The sequence below is a fragment of the Camelus ferus genome, chromosome 15 (assembly GCF_009834535.1).
Source record: "Camelus ferus isolate YT-003-E chromosome 15, BCGSAC_Cfer_1.0, whole genome shotgun sequence".
NCBI classification, from domain to species: domain Eukaryota; kingdom Metazoa; phylum Chordata; class Mammalia; order Artiodactyla; family Camelidae; genus Camelus; species Camelus ferus.
This window is the reverse complement of record NC_045710.1, coordinates 31,052,032-31,069,645: the sequence shown is the minus strand read 5'-3', so window position 1 is coordinate 31,069,645 and position 17,614 is coordinate 31,052,032. Positions and strand designations below refer to the sequence as shown.

General features: G+C 36.0%; 1 protein-coding gene across 6 annotated transcripts in view; it reads right to left on the bottom strand.

The window, feature by feature from the left end:
* Nucleotides 1-17,614, bottom strand: part of PLEKHH2 (pleckstrin homology, MyTH4 and FERM domain containing H2) — an 87,387-nt gene that overhangs the window by 55,109 nt on the left and 14,664 nt on the right. For 5 of the 6 annotated variants that reach the window (XR_004326290.1, XR_004326291.1, XR_004326293.1 and 2 more), the window contains exons 3-8: nucleotides 16,583-16,645; nucleotides 8,962-9,111; nucleotides 7,771-7,854; nucleotides 7,098-7,179; nucleotides 5,349-5,534; nucleotides 2,692-3,653 (exon numbers count right to left, since the gene is read on the bottom strand). Coding sequence is in view for 2 of the 6 variants with exons in the window: in XM_032497419.1 (XP_032353310.1) it covers nucleotides 2,692-3,653; nucleotides 5,349-5,534; nucleotides 7,098-7,179; nucleotides 7,771-7,854; nucleotides 8,962-9,111; nucleotides 16,583-16,645 (1,527 nt within the window). In the remaining 4 variants the exon portion in view is untranslated. The remainder of the gene's footprint in view (nucleotides 1-2,691; nucleotides 3,654-5,348; nucleotides 5,535-7,097; nucleotides 7,180-7,770; nucleotides 7,855-8,961; nucleotides 9,112-16,582; nucleotides 16,646-17,614) is intronic. The other variant, XM_032497420.1, reaches the window with a different exon arrangement.

Sequence of the window (17,614 nt, the reverse complement as noted above, 5' to 3'; positions counted from 1 at the left end):
TACAGCATTATTATAAAACTGTCATCAGTGCCAACTAAAATATGCCACTATGAACAGCACTGCAGAAATGTTTTCCATCCATTAGTCATTCCATTATTTATCTTTGTCCCCAAATTTTTGCTCAGTATATTAAATTTTTTCGAAGAGACAGGAAAAAGGTGAGAGAAAGCACATTTGCAATCACTGACTATTCATAAGTACCACCATTAATATTCCACCATTTTAGAAATGGTTAAAAGAGGAAAAACAAAAAGGGAAAACCTTGAATGGTGTAACTTGAATCCAGAAACCATTCATTATCATTGACTTCACACAAAAATTGTCTTTAATATTCAATTGTTCTAGAATATGCTTAAAGAAAAAAGAAAGCTAGAATGTGAAGTCAGAAAGCACAGAGTAGGATTAAGTGCTATCACCTTTATATTTCAATGTACACTTCGATGAAGCAGAAGAAATACCTGAGGTCAAATAATAAATGAATCTGAGAATTGCAAGGGTTTTACATGATCTGGATCCAAAAGTAGGTTGTTATTTTGCCTTCTCTTCTTCTCAGAGAGAGATTTCTGAAATGGGTACCGGAAGGTTATCAGCCCTGTCCCTTGTGAGAAAAGAGACTCCAGTTTGTTCCTAAGGCATCGATCACCATGTCCTGACTTTGTTAGGCACCTATCCTGGACAGTTGCCTGGATCAGGACACAGTGGGCAGCAAGGCAGTCCTCCTCGGGACCGTGGTAGCCAGTGGCCTGTGAAGTAACAGGCATGAGATCTCTAACCATCTGAGACACTTTAGGTTGAAGAGTGGCTGAACGAATGAATCAAGTGCAGTTTCTTTGAGAGCATGATTGTGAGACAGACACAGAGAGACACACAGCAGAGTGGAAAAGACATAAAATTAAGGCAGTAAGTAGAAGACATGAGGCCCTTTGAGCCATGAGAGAGCAAAGGAGAGCAGCTGGCAGCAGTGAGAGAAGCAGAGAGTCCCTGCAGACAGGAGAGGACGAGCTGAGCCACTGGACCAGGGACAGTGGGTGTCACCTGTTTCTAAGGAGCTGACTCTCAGAGGGGCTGCTGAATCATCACCTGTTGTCCCACGAGAGTGACGACTGTATTTCTGAATAATATTCCAGTTCAATAAGGATGGGCTGTGCCTGAAAATAAACTCTTAAAAATCCTTGAACTCTCATAAAGTGAGGTAACTACAATATTTCTCTTTTCCTTGAAACTTGAATTTCCCTAACAAACAGAAATAACACCTCAAACTTGGCCAGTCTGCTAGAAGGCCTTTGAAAAGCAATGCTACTTTTTCAGGACTGGATAGCTTCAGAAGACAAGGAGAAGAAAGGCAAAAAAAAAGTAGTCAAAATGGCTTGCCAAAGAAAACGAACTTGAAAGCCGGACCTAAATCTCTGAAAATCTCAACATAATAAAAGAGGCAAAATTTCAACTCCTGACTGCCTAACGGGTAACATAATTGGAATTCCAGAGGTTCACAAGCCAATAACATCCAATTTTTTATGCTATCCAGAATTCAGTAATAAACTGCAGATGGTTTCATGTGGACACTGCAATGAAATGTTCTTTTAAAAGTAAGAGTGAGCAGATATATCTCAAGGTCTGGATTTATAGTAGGAAAACATAGTTGCCTTAATTTACTTAAAACTGCATTCATCACTAAATAAAAAATAATAACAGAACATGACTCCAACCCCCCCCCAAAATCCCATAACCCATATGATTCTCTGGAGGCCAAAGGTTAAATTATGCCCATATGTGAAGGAAAACTTAAATCTACAAACAGAATAATTTCACTTTGTTTCAAATATAGGAAGATATTTTTTTAATCTAGCGATTCCAAAGAAGAATCACAAAATTATTGTATTAATGGTCAGTGTTTCAATGGAAGAAATTTCAGTCTATTCTAGATACACAGGAAGATGCTTTTGGTTAAAGCAATGGATTTATAAGTTCATGAAGAGTACAATTAAGTTTCTCTTAAAGCCAATCAAGTAAATAACTAAGTTTAAAACTTGATGATCAATAAGTGTCCTGGACCAGAATTCACCCAAAAGTGTTACACGGTTAGGAAGAAACTTTTGTCTCCACCTCTGATGTTTCCTTCCACGTGGAGGGGGCTCCAAAAATTGAGCACACCTGACCTTGCTCCAATCTTTCACTTCCTCCTCTCCAAGAAGGAAGAGTGGCTCAACGTGATAGGTTAGCCTAGGAGAAACTGGACATGCAGAGCCCAGCACCTTCCTCCCTCCTTTCTCCTGAGAAGTAGCTTGTGCAGGAAAAAACCATTTGTTCTTTGCCTAGGATGCATGCTTTACAGGAGCGGGGGCTCACTGGAGGAAGCTGTGGTGGTTGGTCCAGAGCTACCCGGGACTGGGTGAATAAATCCAGCTCTTTCCTGGGTGCAGTATGGGTTCATTTGCCCACCAATTGTCTAAAATCAGTTTTATTGGTAATAAAGGTAACATTTTGATCTCGCATTTGTCTTATCCTTGTCTTATTTTTCAACTGGTTCAGAACTCTGGGGGAAAAATAGGGGAAGACTGAATTCTGAAAACTGGGGATTGACAGAACAAAGCTGGATTTGAAAAGAAACAGGACAAGAAGTAAAGTAAAACCTAAAAATGAGTGCTCAGAAAAAATGAGTGTGTGTGCATTGTGCACAGCGATATAATTTACCCAAGAGGGAAACCGGTGCAGGGGAGGAGTTGGAGGTTTGCCGCAGGCCGCCTTCTTTGCCGAGTCGCAGGTTTCCTGGTCATCTGAACACGGGGATTCCAGGGAGTCATGGGAAAATAATCCATCATCACAACTTGTGTCCATATTCTCTAAAATTTCTGTACTGTCGTCATCAACTAGATCGAGATCTGTTTCCTGAGGTCTCAGTGGCCGTATCATGCTTATAGCGTTTCGGTTTGTACCAAACATCCTGTCGGAACTTAACTGTGGCTGGCTTAGGTGTCTCTTGGCTAGGGCTACACTAATGCTGAAAACATTAGGAATCCTTAACTTTGGAGGTGGCAGGTTTGAGGAAAGCATGAGTTGTGTGCCTTTCCCGGGGAGTGAGTTAGGATGCTTTGGACTCAGAGCTGGGGTCAGAATAGGGCTTGGGGTGTTGGCCTCACTCGATGAAGATGAATAATCCAGTCTCTGAGACTGAAATTTTTTATTCAGTTCATCTGAGGAGCTATCATGCTCCTTTTTACTCGATTCGGAATTTCCCTTTCCGAGAGGACAATTCTGAGCCTTCCACTGTGCCTCCTGTTGCCAAGAATACAGCTTCTTGTGTTCTGGTCTCTTTATGCCGAAAGTCTCTTCTTCAAATATAGAGCTGCTGTCATCGGAGGCTGTGAGATACGTCTCACTGCCCATGCGGCTACACTGGACCCCTTCCTCTGAGGTGTGGCTGGAAAGGGTGGACGTGTACCTGGACTTGGATCTTCCTTTACCCTCGTCATCCTCATCAGAACTCCAGTCACTCCCTGGAGCCCCAGAATGTTGGGACATGCCGCCATCCGTCACAAAGCTTGTCCTTGTTTTCCGAGTCTGTTCTGAGACACAAGGGGTTTGGTGCAATGTTCTCTGACCTCGGTTGTTTTCTTGAATTTGGTTATCGACAGACTTTTCTGGAATTTCCATTTCTAGAAAAGCACACATTATATTGGCCTGCTGCCTTTCATCATGCAATCTTTCTGTACATTTAGCTTTATGTAACCACACTGTACAAACTGGAATTTTCATATGAATAAAGTCAATTTACATTATCCCTTTTTTAGTCATATGTCTTTTTCTAAACTCAAGTTTGAAACCTATTAAGCTTTCTATAAAACACGGAGCCCTAACCCTTCAATAGAATAGTATCAAAATGAAGTTGCTTTTTAGAAAGAAACATGTTGAAAAAAAAAAAAAAACTAACAATAGTCTAGGGGAGAGATAATACAAGAGCAAAATGAGGAATAAGGCAATGTTGACTATCAAAGAAAGAGACAGCTAAAAAAATGAACAACATTAATTCCATTCTTGAAGCAAAGAAAATGACAACCCTCTTTCTACAAAATTCCAAAATTATCATAAATAAACTTAAACATAATAAATGTAAAGCTATAGTTTAAAAAACAAACTTTGTTCCCAAGCTTCAATACATGAAATATGCAAAACCATGAAGAAAACATACACAGAGAAAAGCCTGACTCACTCTTTTGGTTTAATCATAACTACAAAATGTGTCTTTACAATAAGAATAACACTCTTAAAAACGTCTTTAGATATGGCTGTTTCTGTTTATAACATAATTATTAAAATGAACCACTGACTTCATAAACAGTAAGCTAAAAATTTAGATAGGAGAGTACAAAAGAAAACATGAACACATAGGCAGGACCTTCATAATTACGGATACAGAAGCACGAGAAATACACTCTACAACTTGGTGTCAGGCAGTTTGTTAAATCTGCAAATAAGCAAGAGTTGTAGGACAGGCAACCTATACTCAACTGACTGTTAGAAAGTAGGGAAAAAGTCAAAATGACTTCTCAAAAAGAAAAAAAAAACCCCAAGTAACGACATACAAGCAGGTGTCAAAGGAGCCTTCTGAATGGAAAAACATTATGTAGTTTTCAGAACTTCATAATCAACACAGCTTTGAGAGCTATAATTTTTCTCCTCTGGAGGAAGGAAACAGGAACCGAAAATAGAAGAGGCAAATTCAAGCTTCTCTAAAATAACTGGGAAAAGTCATACTAGTGGTGGCAAAGCCAGCAGTTGCATAATAAAGCAAAATTTAGAGGGGCTTTAAGACTAAAAGTGGGTAGAAATCTGCACACAGGTCCAGGGCTTAAACATCCCGATAAATATTTTCCTCTTTGAGACAATAAAGGGAAAATCAAAGCTGTTACTAAATTGTCCCCTGGTGTTCTTTTTCTTTATAAGTTTGTCACATCATATTTAACTTCATATTGAGTAATAGATAGTTTTTTACACTTTAAATAATGAATAGAAAATTCATACTTCTAATCTGAAACTCAGTTAAAACAAGTACTTGTAGGTATGACTATATACTTTTTAATTTTAAATATTACTGCTACCTACTATGGAAAAAAGTACCAAGTAGGGAAAACCAGTTTTTCCTGTGCTTCACTGGCAAAGAGTCTCAGAAAAAATACAAGATAACTAGATACACAAAGTTAAATGCTGTATTGTGCTTTAGAAATAGTCTCTTACAGCATCAAGTGGTCAAGAAGAAAATAAGGAAAATTAAGCTATATTTGGATTAATCTTAGCAAACGATTTTTCCTTTTTAAAAAATGTCGAAGTAAATTCCTTTAGTCCATAAATACCTTCTATGTCTTTTTCTTCAGTGAACTCAGGTTCTTTAGATGGTATCTTGCTTGTTTCTTCCGATTTTACTACTTGAGGAGGGCTCCTTGCTCGGGATAAAAAGCACCCAAAGGTCAAACTGCTCAGGCGCTGGCCTTCTGAAAGCTTTGGCGTGGAGACAGCAGACAACTTCTTCCCTTGAACTTCTGCAAGATCATTAATCAAAATTAAGACTTGAATTTTTTAAATAACAGTTTGTTAAACAGGGAACCAAAGCATATAAAAACTTGGACAAATCACTCCTTATACTAGGAAAAAAGCTTGAAGTTCATCTTTATTTATGTATAGTAACATGGAACCCTCAGTGTCTAGTCTCACACACCAATATTTAAAATCAGTTTATTTATTTTGAATGTGCAAAATATTTTTAACTGCAAAGAGAAATATATCTAATCCCCTTAAAAATAGTTAATGCTCAAAAAAAACAAACCAAAAAAACCCAAAACCAGCTTATAAACAACTAGAGAGTTACAGCTTCTTGCAAAGTCAAGTATTGGTAAATACCACTCAAGTATTGGTAAAAAATAATTGTTTGGAAATGCTACCATCAGTGAGAAAAAAGGGGCTGAGGTCCTGGTTGCCAAGACAATCCAGGAAAATTTAGATGATCACTGGGGCAAATATCACATGATCACTGGAATAACTTTTTTGCTTAGCTTAGTTTTCAGTATGCTTCTCCTAAGAAACCAGATGAAGGGGCTTGGTCTATGGTGACCACAATATGAAGAGCCTTAATCACATCCTTAGAGAAAAAAAAGGAGGGGACAGTTGTTAGATAGAGAATTTAGACAGCTAGGGTAGTGATTACTCAAGCACCTAAGCATGGGTTTAAGTCATCTTCTGGGACTTGTAGCATTGCTGCTTCTAAGATCAAAAGGTTGGAGATCCCAGTGACAGTAAGAAAAGTTTCCAAAGAAATTACAGCAGCAAAGGGTTAAGTTAAATAGCAACTGATAACTGAGTAGAGTATAGCATTCTAGGAAACCCCAGGGCTTTGTGGAAACGTCACAGAGGATACAAGAAATGCAAGAAAAGGCATAGGGGAGACTGAGTCTGCAGAACTCTGGACCCATCACCCAATAATGCTTTTACCTCTTTTATCTCTTGAGATTCTACAGGGGGGAAAAAAACGTTTTAAAAAGGGTTCTGCTCCTAAATAAAAGTTTGAAAAGCACTATACTGGGCCATGGGTCTAATATGCATAGGCTATCCATACACCCTGCTGATTCACCTCCTCCTCAGCTCAGTGAGCACTTGAGCGTAAGGAGTAGCAAAGTAAGTAAATCTCTGTCTTTAACTTTACCACCTATCCTTAGGCTTTAAAGTTGAAAAGAAAGAAAGTAACCCTAAGCATTGGATAAATGCAAAAGGTTAATTCACATTATAAAATTCTGCTCAAAATATTCAGGTTGCAAAAATTTCAGTCCTTGTTGATCACAATGCTACAGAGTGAAAATGGAAAACAGCAAGATTGATTTTTTAAAAGTAAACATACTTCAGATTAAATGTGCAAATTAGTGTTACCTCCTTTGAGTTATTCACTACTGTCTAGCTATGCTGATATGGATATGTAGCTATTTAAATTTAAGTCAATTCAAATTACATAAAATGTAAAATTCAGTTCCTTGGTTGTGGTAGTCATACATCAAGTGCTCAGTAGCAACAGGCAAGTAAATTCAATTAGGTTGTCTTAGTCAAAGTGCTCGTACCTTGCAGTTTTGACTGTATTGTTCTTATTTCTTCAGTTTGGTTTTGGTTGATCAAACGCAGATTCTGATTCTCCAATTCCAGCTAAAAGAACATAATGGTTTTCTTCTAAACAGGGATAATTTTTCTAAAATATACTAGTAAATTATAGTAATTAGAAAATGTTAATATCTAATTACACATGAGCAAAATACAAAAGAAATAAGTAAACATCAGATGAATTTATCAGCACAGCTTATCACCAAGATTACTACGGCTTTAATATTTTTTTTTAAGAACTAAAAGTTTTCATTGTTTTTCACTCCTATGCTTTTTTCCACAGTAAAATACCAAGTTATTCTAGCATTTAATCTGCCATATAAACTAAATAATGTGTATTTCTCAGATACTGAATACATTAATTTTATGAGATATACACATATATTCTCTATTTAATATTAACTAATGAGAACTAAAGTCAACTAATCAGAATGAGGCTACTTAATACTGATTACCATGAGTCTATCAATGTTTTTATTTTAGAAATACATTAAAGTGAAAGCTACCTATCTCACATATACCAGAAGCCAGCAGCACCACCAACTGATCAGAATTTTGTTTCATTCAGATTTTCTGATGACTTTTCTATTCAAAAGAACTAAAAGGTAAAGAAAAGACAGATATGGCAATAAATACCTCATTCAACTTAACTGTTACCCATTCTTTGATCTTAGCTGCTTTCTCTTCTATTATTTTAGCTTCTTGAATCCTTATTTGTTTCTGAAATAATATTAGCAGTTTGTTTAGTTCAAACATAAGCTCACTGGTCTGGAAATGTTACATCATAGATATAAAAGGCAAGTCCACTACAAACTCTTTCCAAGTTAAGACATCTACCTTCACATTACCAAACAGGAAAAAATGAGAATGACTGTCAGCAGATACAGTAATAAAGGCATACACAAATATTTCTAGTTTTAACATCTGCTATTCTCTTTCTCTGAAAGATCATATACTGAAATCAATCCAGAGAATTTAATCAACAAAATAAACCATTTCTGGAAATGGTCTGGGGTTGAGGACGGTGGAACAGAAGTCAACCAGAGCAGGGAGGGGAGAATGAGACTCTCCTCTGGGGTATGGCTTATTTTCCCCTGGAGTTCTAGTTTTAAAAGATCAAGAAAAAATAAAGACTGAGAAACTCTAGCTCACATCTACCAATTTTTAATTCTGGTCATGGTCACAAAACTACTGGGAATATGACTATCATATAAATCTCAGTGGGTGGGGGCTGAGGCTGAAAACCACTGATCTAAAGGAACGCTGACCCCCCCCAGAGAAATTTTAAAAATACTGAAAATAAACGATTAAACATTTAACAACTTTATAGTGGTTATACTTAGTGATGCTAAATGATCTTCTAAGTAAATAACCCTAATGAAAATTTTCCTAAAGACATTTTTAAAAATAAACTAAATACTATACATGATGTCAATAGTGTACACATTTCTAAGCAGAAGGATTAGTGTCAAACATATATTTAAATTTTAATGTTCTATAAATATTTCCAACACTCTAATAATCTAAAGCAAATATTTGTTTCAAACATTTTACAGACATAAATGCCCACTGATAACCAAGCATTTTCAACTTAAGGAGTATTGTCACATCCAAAAAGCAGTAGATGCTTCGTTGGAATCACCCCGGACTTGAAGTGGATGTCACTTTAACTTGCACCTTTCACCAACAGATGTGATGAAATTCTATGGGTTAACCAAATGAGTAAGATTTCTGATCTAAATTTAGGCTCTCTCTTTTTAATCTTTGCTATTATGTGTAAATGAATGCACATATTTAGAACTCTTTGATGATCAAATTTTTCCTAACCTGCTCTTCAAGTTGCAGTTCCAAGTTTTGAATGATGTCATCTTTTTCCTGTATTAGGATTTCCAGATCTTGACACTTTTTATACAACCTCGTCTCTGATTCACTGGTTTGAATATTAGCTGCTTTTAATTTCTCTTCCATAACTTGTACCTAAAGTCAGAGCATAAAATATTTAAATTATGCATGTACTTAATTTATCATAGTATTAAATTTAGAATTTTACTTAAACATTAAATAGATTCCTAAAAAGTATCATCATAAAAGGGAAATGCTGAACAGCAAATTTTGGGGTTTTTTTTAATTGAAGTATAGTCAGTTTACAATGTTGTGTCAGTTTCTGGTGTACAGCACAATGTTCCAGTCATACATAAACATACATATATTAGTTTTCATATTTTTTTCATTATAGATTACTACAACATACTGAATATAGTTTCCTGTGCTATACAGAAGAAACCTGTTGTTTATCTATGAACTGCAAGTTTTAATGTATTTAACAATTATAAAGTCTGAAGATTATTTTGCCAATTGGTGTTACCTCTGAGATGCATAAGGCTACATTAGAGTCTCAGAATTCACCCCAATGTTCATAGCAGCACTACTTACAATAGCCAAGACACAGAAGCAACCTAAATGTCCATTAACAGATAAACGGATAAAGAAAATTTGGTGTATATATATATATATATATATATACACACACACACAGTGGAATATTACTCAGCCACAAAAAGAATGAAATAATGCCATTTGCAGCAAGATGGATAGACCTAGAGATTATCATACTAAGTGAAATCAGACAAAGACAAATATCATATAATATCACTTATATGTGGAGTTTAAAAAAATGATACAAATGAACTTATTTACAAAACAGAAACAGACTCATGGACACAGAAAGCATACTTGCAGTTACCAAAGGAAAAAGAGGGGAGGAACAAATTAGGAATTTGGGATTAACAGATACACACTACTATACATAAAATAGATAAACAGCAAGGACCTACTGCCTAGCACAGGGAATTATATTCAATATCTTGCAATAATCTATAATGGAAAAGAATCTAAAGAAGAATATATAGCTATCTGAATAGCTGAATCACTTTGCTGTACACCTGAAACAGTAAATCAACTATACTTCAAAAAAAAGATTCTCAGATATTGCTATCATGTAAAGAAATGTACATGTTAAGTAGAGCAATGATAATATGCAAAGTATTTCATACAAGCATAGAATCAGAAAGTTTCCAGCCCTCATTTTTTCATATTTAAACGAAGTAAGAATATCAAGTAAAGAAGGTCAGTGGTGCGATAAAACTCAGGTTGGATGACCCAATATAATAACACATATTGGGGAAAAATTTTGAATTTAGATGAAAAAGATACACATACGCAATGCAAAGCTAAAGGAAAACAAAAGAACCTTAAATCCTCAATGATAAAATCATAGAAAGCAAAAGAGTGTAAGAGTCAAAATATAGGTAGGAGAGTGCATTCCTGAGGTGGATTCTGAGGATTTATTGATTCAATAATTTAATAAATATTCAATGAATACCTCCCAAGTGCCAGGTCTATTCCAGATCCTGGGAAGACACCAGTGAATAAAATAGACCCCCCAAATCTCTATTTGCATTGAAATTACATTCTAGTGGGTAAGAGAGATCACAAATATAGTGAAGACATAAAAATTATACAGTATGTTACAGAATGTAATCAGGAGAATGGGGAAAATAAAACAAGATAAAGGAGATCACTGTATGGCTGGGAGTTGTGGTGCCTCGATTATAAAATCTAAGATGTACTGGTTCTGCTTGGATCTTCTGCAGAACACATTTGGGCACATGAAAGCTTTGAAGGGAATTGTGACATGTTAATGACAATAAGAAAGAAAATAAAGCACTGAGCACAGTACACAATATTAAGACTTTTATTCTATACATTCCAAATAGGTGAGAATGCAATTTTAGCAATGTTTTACATTAAAGGGGGCAAAGAAGAAAAATATGTAAAGCCATTTGAGAAATTAAAGTTGATCATTAAGATGAAAAATCTTAAACTATTAAAACACCTCTGAAAAATCACAATGAACTTACTCAAAGCTCAAAAATACTTGACTAATGAGGGCTCCTAGAAGGAAGGTGTTAAGGTGAGTTTGGTTTTGTTTTTTTAACCATGAATACAAGGTTTCATCTGTGGGTTCACTGCACAAATGTAAATTCAACTCAAATGCCAAAAGTATCCTATTTAAATACCACCCACGTGGCTGGAAGAAATGAAAATAAAAGTAGATCCAAAAAAGAGGAGAAAAAACATATTCCACTATCCAAATGATAACTTTAAGTTATCTTAGGATTTAGATTTTTAAACATAATATAGCAGGCTTTCTGCAGGAACTGCAGACCAAGAGAATGGAGGACAAAGGTCTATATCAGAGATGCTGTCATGAAGAACGGCCAGAGCAGGACAGAGAGCTGGACAGTAAATACCAAGGGTCAGTCTTAAGAGAGTATAGCCAGTTCCATGCATGGTTTCCTGTAGCTGTGGAAGCAGGGAAAGAAGAGTTGAGACCAAGTGCAAAATGGTAGTTCTCCTCCAGGCATAGAGTAATAGATCACATATCTTAAGAAAAACAGAATTAACTAAGTAAGAATAAAAGGAAATAATACCAGACCTACATCTACAGTCTCCTTTTATTAAGTTGGAGCAAGCCACCTTACAGACATTGGACTGCCACATAGAATTGCCCTATTAATTGCTTTAAAAAGGCCTGCAGACCCGAAAAATTATGATTTGTGAGTACTCTTTTTCCCTGAAAAACACAGTCAACCTGAAAGTTGTTCTCATTTTATGAACGGATGCTAGTCAGGGCTCCTTGGCTGCATCTTTGCCTTGTGCAACTGCTTAATTAGACTATTACTTTTAGATAAACAATTTTGCTGGGCAAGAAAAGTATTGATAAAGGTGGAAAAATCTCTTAGGGAGACAGATCACAAAGTAGTTACAGGCAACCTTCTTACCAACTGGTCCTATTCAGACAAAATTCCACAGGATTCACCAGCCTTCCTTGGCAATTAGTGGGAACAAGAGGTCTATAGACGCTAAGAGGCCTACAGAAAAACCAAGCAGCCTTTAAAAATATCTCACCACAAGTACACAGAAAACAGGCCAGATCTTTTCCCATTCATTTAACTTGAACCTATATAAAAATATTAACTACTCGGAGATTGGCCAATTAACAAACACCTACAAATTCAAATTAGCTGTTAACTACACTCTTGCAATTATCTATATGTGGATATCCTCTGGTGAGGAATGTTTTGTATTTTCAGGCTACCTTCCTCCTCTACTTCCAGGAGACCCTCTCGTTACATCCACCACCTTGGCACACTCCTCAGCCACTTCTCGAAAGCCTCGTTGATTTTGAGCTTTTGTGAAGTGAAGGGTTAACTCAGCAGACTTGGGGTGCTCAAAGCCAGAATATTTCAAAAAAGGAACTGGCCCGTTACTGTCTCCTGGGAACTAACCTCTGACCCTTGGAATATTCCGTTTGATAAGGCTGTTTTTATATATCCGAGATATTGGGCCACACCAGACAATTTATGCTAACAATGTGATTTATGGTGAATGCCATTTTTGTTCATTTACCTGGATCATGGGTCACTCTGTATCAGTTTGACCTCTGAAGGAGCTGAAGACTGAGTAGCTAAGGTGGGTTACACACGCATTCCGTTCCTACAGGACTGATCCCCAGACACCTGGGCTCGGCAGAACATCCCTGGTTGGCGATACATTGTATGTGCTATCACACACCACGGACGGGAGGAGCAAGTGCATCCCTGTGCAACCCCACTGCGAGAGGATAACTGGAGGCTCCTCCCCGGTGTCTCCTGGATTCTGTCCTATGTACATTTTCCCTTCGTTGTTAATCTGTATCCTTTCACTGTAATAAACCACAACCATGAGTATAACAGCTTTTCGGGATTCTAAGAGTCCTCCTGGTGAATCATTAAACCTGAAGGTAGTCTTGGGGATCCTGACACAACTCCTAATGCTATTTTCCACTATCTTGCCCATGCAGGAGAAAGCAGAATCTGCAAATATTGTTCCCATTGTAACTGCCCACATCCATATTTCCTTCTTCCCATTTCTAATCTCATCCCTCCCTCCCCCACTACAGGTAATCAAAATGTGACTATATTTCTGAGTGGTAGTTGAAAGTTTCAATTTCTATATAAGCAATGCAACGATATGACAAAGATACTTAATCATTCCAAAATACAATGCAGAAAGAAATTGTTAAGAGTATTTTGAATCCCAGATCGTCTTCCAGTTATTTGAAATTTATTGCAAATTAATTAATCATTCTGATCATATTTTAAACATCATTATTTTGGCAGAGTGTTCCATAATTTATGCAGTCGGGTCAGAACCATTCTCCCTGAAGGTGAAAAGGAACTGTGGTGGATCAAGTAGGTTTCTACGCAATGAAGCAAAACATCACAAGGTCTTGGATGTTAGGATGGTTGAATAGTTAACATTTTTTAAGAACCAAAAATGACTTGGATACTACTAAGAACCAACTTTACAAAAGGCAGATTAGCTCACATATTAGAATGGTCAGAGGGAAATTTAAATCCAGCTTCTACCAAACCTGAATCAAATACAGGCAAGGGATTGAGCCCAGAAGGACAGAATGAAAACCAAACTTCTACAGAGGAAATTATCTACCCCTCTTTGATTAACATAAATTAGTATATTAGACTGGAGTAAACACCTAATCAGATACTTGAGAAGGAATCCTGTGTATCAGTATCTCTCAAATGTGCTATTTGCCACTTCTCTGCCTCACAAGAGTTCTCCTAAGTAGTACTGGGTTGATTTGCACATAGTGCGTTCCGAATTGTGAACAACAATAAAAACATACTACAGTGTTAAGTATAAAGACTGCCAAGATGTCTCTGGAAGAATGTGTGATTTTCTTTGTTCTATAAAGAACTGATTTCATGGTTATGCAGGTGACACCCACCCATTAATAAACAAGGAGAAAAATGTACAAAGCCAAAGTGTAGAGTCGAGCTGGTTTCAGCTGACTATTGCTTTTAGTGGTGAAACATTCTTTCTTGGTTAATATAAATACAGTTTAAGTCTTACGATATGGCTCAATGACAAAGGACAAGCTGAATTTAAGTAACATAAACAGCAGATAAGTCACAGTCCCATGGAAACTGTTAAAGATAGCAAAGGATTCAGTTGCTCTAAATTAAAAATATTTACTTAGTCTTGCAAAGGCAAAAAAAAAGGTAATATAATCAGTGCCTTAGAATTCATCTGCTGTTTATATTTCCTGTTAACTTTTAGAATCATTATGAAATATTTAAGAAAAAAATTATTCTAAAGCATAGCAAAACAGGTACTGTATAAATTTAAAGTGTTGCGACAAAAAGAAATATCTACAGATTTTCCTAAATTATATGGAAGCTCTGGGAGATTTGTAGTTTTCATTCTTTTATGGTGGGGAGGGGGGAGAGTGTTGATTTAAGGCAGTATGCATAAACAACCAATCATTGTATCTTTTTGCTTAAAAATGTAGCACATAGAATTAAATAACTTTACACCTGATATCCTCAAAAGACAGCTTCAAAGAAGAAATTCTTCCTATTAACTTATCAAGATCAGTGGTTGGGCCCTGATAGCTTCCCCCACCCAGAGGGGTGGGGGAATAAAAATCACAAATAAAAAATACTTAAACTTAGTTTAATTTTCAGAGCTAAACACATTTGCTGCATATGTGAATTCAGAACTTTAAGAAAAGGCAAAATCATCCTGAATTTCTTTCCTTTTTTTCCTATAATATGGGCAGTTAAAAGAGAGAAAGGGAAGGGAAAGCTAGGGAAGAGCAGACAGACGTACGGAGACAGCCATGGGTACAGATAAACAGAGATGTCAACAGGGAAGGCCAGAGTCAGAAGGGGAAAGATAAGGAAGGAGACATGAAAGTCAGAGAGGTGGACAAAATGCAAACGTGTGCAGCAAGGCGTGGGGCTGAACAGGGACACACATATAGGGCCCACTACAGAAAAACACACTTGGCATAGAGAGACATAAACATAGGAGTCTTTCTTTTAGAATAAAGGTGATCTTTCATGACTTTACTATTAATTATTGGCTTTTTATAGATATAAGTAGAAATATTACTATTTGGTCCCATCAGCTAAAGAATATAAAATACAAAAAAAAAAAAAAAAAAACAAGCAAAGTATACATCCTTACCATTACTACTAGTACTTGTAGCAAAACCTATATTTGAAGTTTTAAAGAATTATTGGTAATTTCCTGGTGTCGTGATGGCACTGTAGTTATGATTTTTAAATCTTTATTTTTAGATGAGTTGCTGAAATACTCATGGGTGGAATGATATGTTATCTAGGATTTGTTTCAAAATAACCCAGTGTAGGGGTGGGGAGCGAGCAGGTGGGTGGAGGTATAAACTAACAGTGAGTCAACTAACTGTTGAAGTTGATGATAGAGGTTCATTATACTATTTTCTCTACTATTGTAGTGGGTGAAATTTTGCATAACAAAGTTTTAAGATCTTCAAGAATAACTAATTTAAGAAAATCAAGTGTTAGGTTATATTGGGTTTATTTAGAAATTTGTCAGGCCACTAAAACAATCTCCTGTATAAAATTAAAATTTTTTAGGCGAAAACAAGATTTGGTACTACTCAAATTGAAGGAAAGAAACATTAAAACCTTAGAGTAAGTATAAGAAATTTAATATGCACTTCTTGGAATAAATACTTTTGTATTTAAGACTTTTGAAATTCTTGACTGAATCTTTTTCATAAAATGTGAGGTTATCAATTTAGGCTCCTTAGACAAACTTTAAGGCTGGTGGGCTCATCCAAGCCACTCATTTTACCACTATACTGTTGTCAAGGCTCAGAAAGGGTTAAGTGACTTACTAAAACATTACTTTTAAATAAAAGTAGTACCAAAAACAAACACAAGAAAGTATAAAAATATAGAAGAAAAAACCCAATCATCCATAATTCCACAAACCTGTTAAATTTTGGGTGTTTCCTAATAGCTTTTTTTCAACTCTTAGGTTTGACTTTTCTCTCCCATACCTATTAGCATATTAAGTATAAAATTTTGTGTATATTTTTCCTAATGTAACTCTACGCATTTTTCCATATTTGTATATATCCTTTGTAATAATTATTTTAATGGTTCTTTAACATTTCATGGAGTAGACACAGTTCACTTACTCTTTGTCCTACAAAACAGCATTCATTTTATTTCCAACTCTATTACTATAAGGCTGCCTTGAACATATTTACACATAAAATTTCATTACGGTTAGGGATAAAAGTCACATTTGATTTTTTCAGAAGTGAGATAAAACTTCCTGATGGAAGCATTTTTGTCCTTTTGAAAATTTGTCATGGAGCAAAATGATGTTAGAGTCTCAATTTTCTCTATGAATCCAGCTCATGAAGAGTCAACATGATACGATGAACAGGAGGGCTGAAGACTACTTTCAGGAGACTGTTTTGGGCAAAACAATGTTTACATTGGTAGAGGCAGAAAACAATTTTTTCAATAAAATGATATCCTACCTGTTGAAAAGCCTTTTCTGCTTGACGCTCAGCATCGATAACTTGTTTCTCAAGCTGCTGCATCTGTAAAGTAGGGGAAAATATTTTAAAATTTCGTATATCCCTTTTGGAATTCTTTAAGAATATTTAAAGTAGTTCAGTGGATACGAATAGCATACAATTTAACACACTGAAGGCTCTTTCAGAGTATATTTTTAAACTGATCAAAAAAAAAAAAAAAACCCAAAGGTTTTATCCTTTTAATACAATGTAATATGTACTATATGAGTCTTCATCAATAGAATTTTCTTCATTGGACTGTATGTTAGAAATTACTGGGCAATAGTATTAAGAATTATAATTAAATCTAAGCGAATAGTAAGACCTCAAAGTCCTATTTTGATTTGATGATCAAAAAGTCCCAATGCCCAAGATTGTAAACTGACTTTACTTCAAAAAAAAAAAAAAAGTCCCAATGATATCAGAAAGTGGTGTATTCTCATAAGCTCCGTAGATGGGATGTTTAAGTCACGACTAAGTAGTTTTAATTCTTATAGATTGTGATGGAAACAGTACAGAAGAGACTCTAAATAAATCCACAAACGTCCACAAATGCATAGGGCACAGAGAATGTAAAAGTTGGTTGGTTTTTTTTTTTTTTAAGTTCTGTGGAGAATAAAAAGTTCAGAGATTTAAAGTAAAATACTAAAATAAATATTACAAGTAAAATAAACAAAAGTCTTATGAAGGACCCAATGCAGATTAATATAAGAGGTGTGAACCAAATACTGAATACACAAACGTGATGTAAAACTAAATTTCAAATTCGTTTTTTCTGAGTGTTGAAGTCTGGTCAGCCCTAGAGCCGTCTGTGGCTTGATCTGTGTTCATTATCAGTTTTATTGTTGGTTGATACTCCCGGACGCCCAGAACTTCTAGAGCATCTCAAACTCACAGGACTCTGGGTAACTCTGGGTACCACCCCATAGCCAATACGCCGGCCCCGCCCCGCCCCCTTCTCGAAACCACCAAGAAGCGGCCCACGGCAGCTAG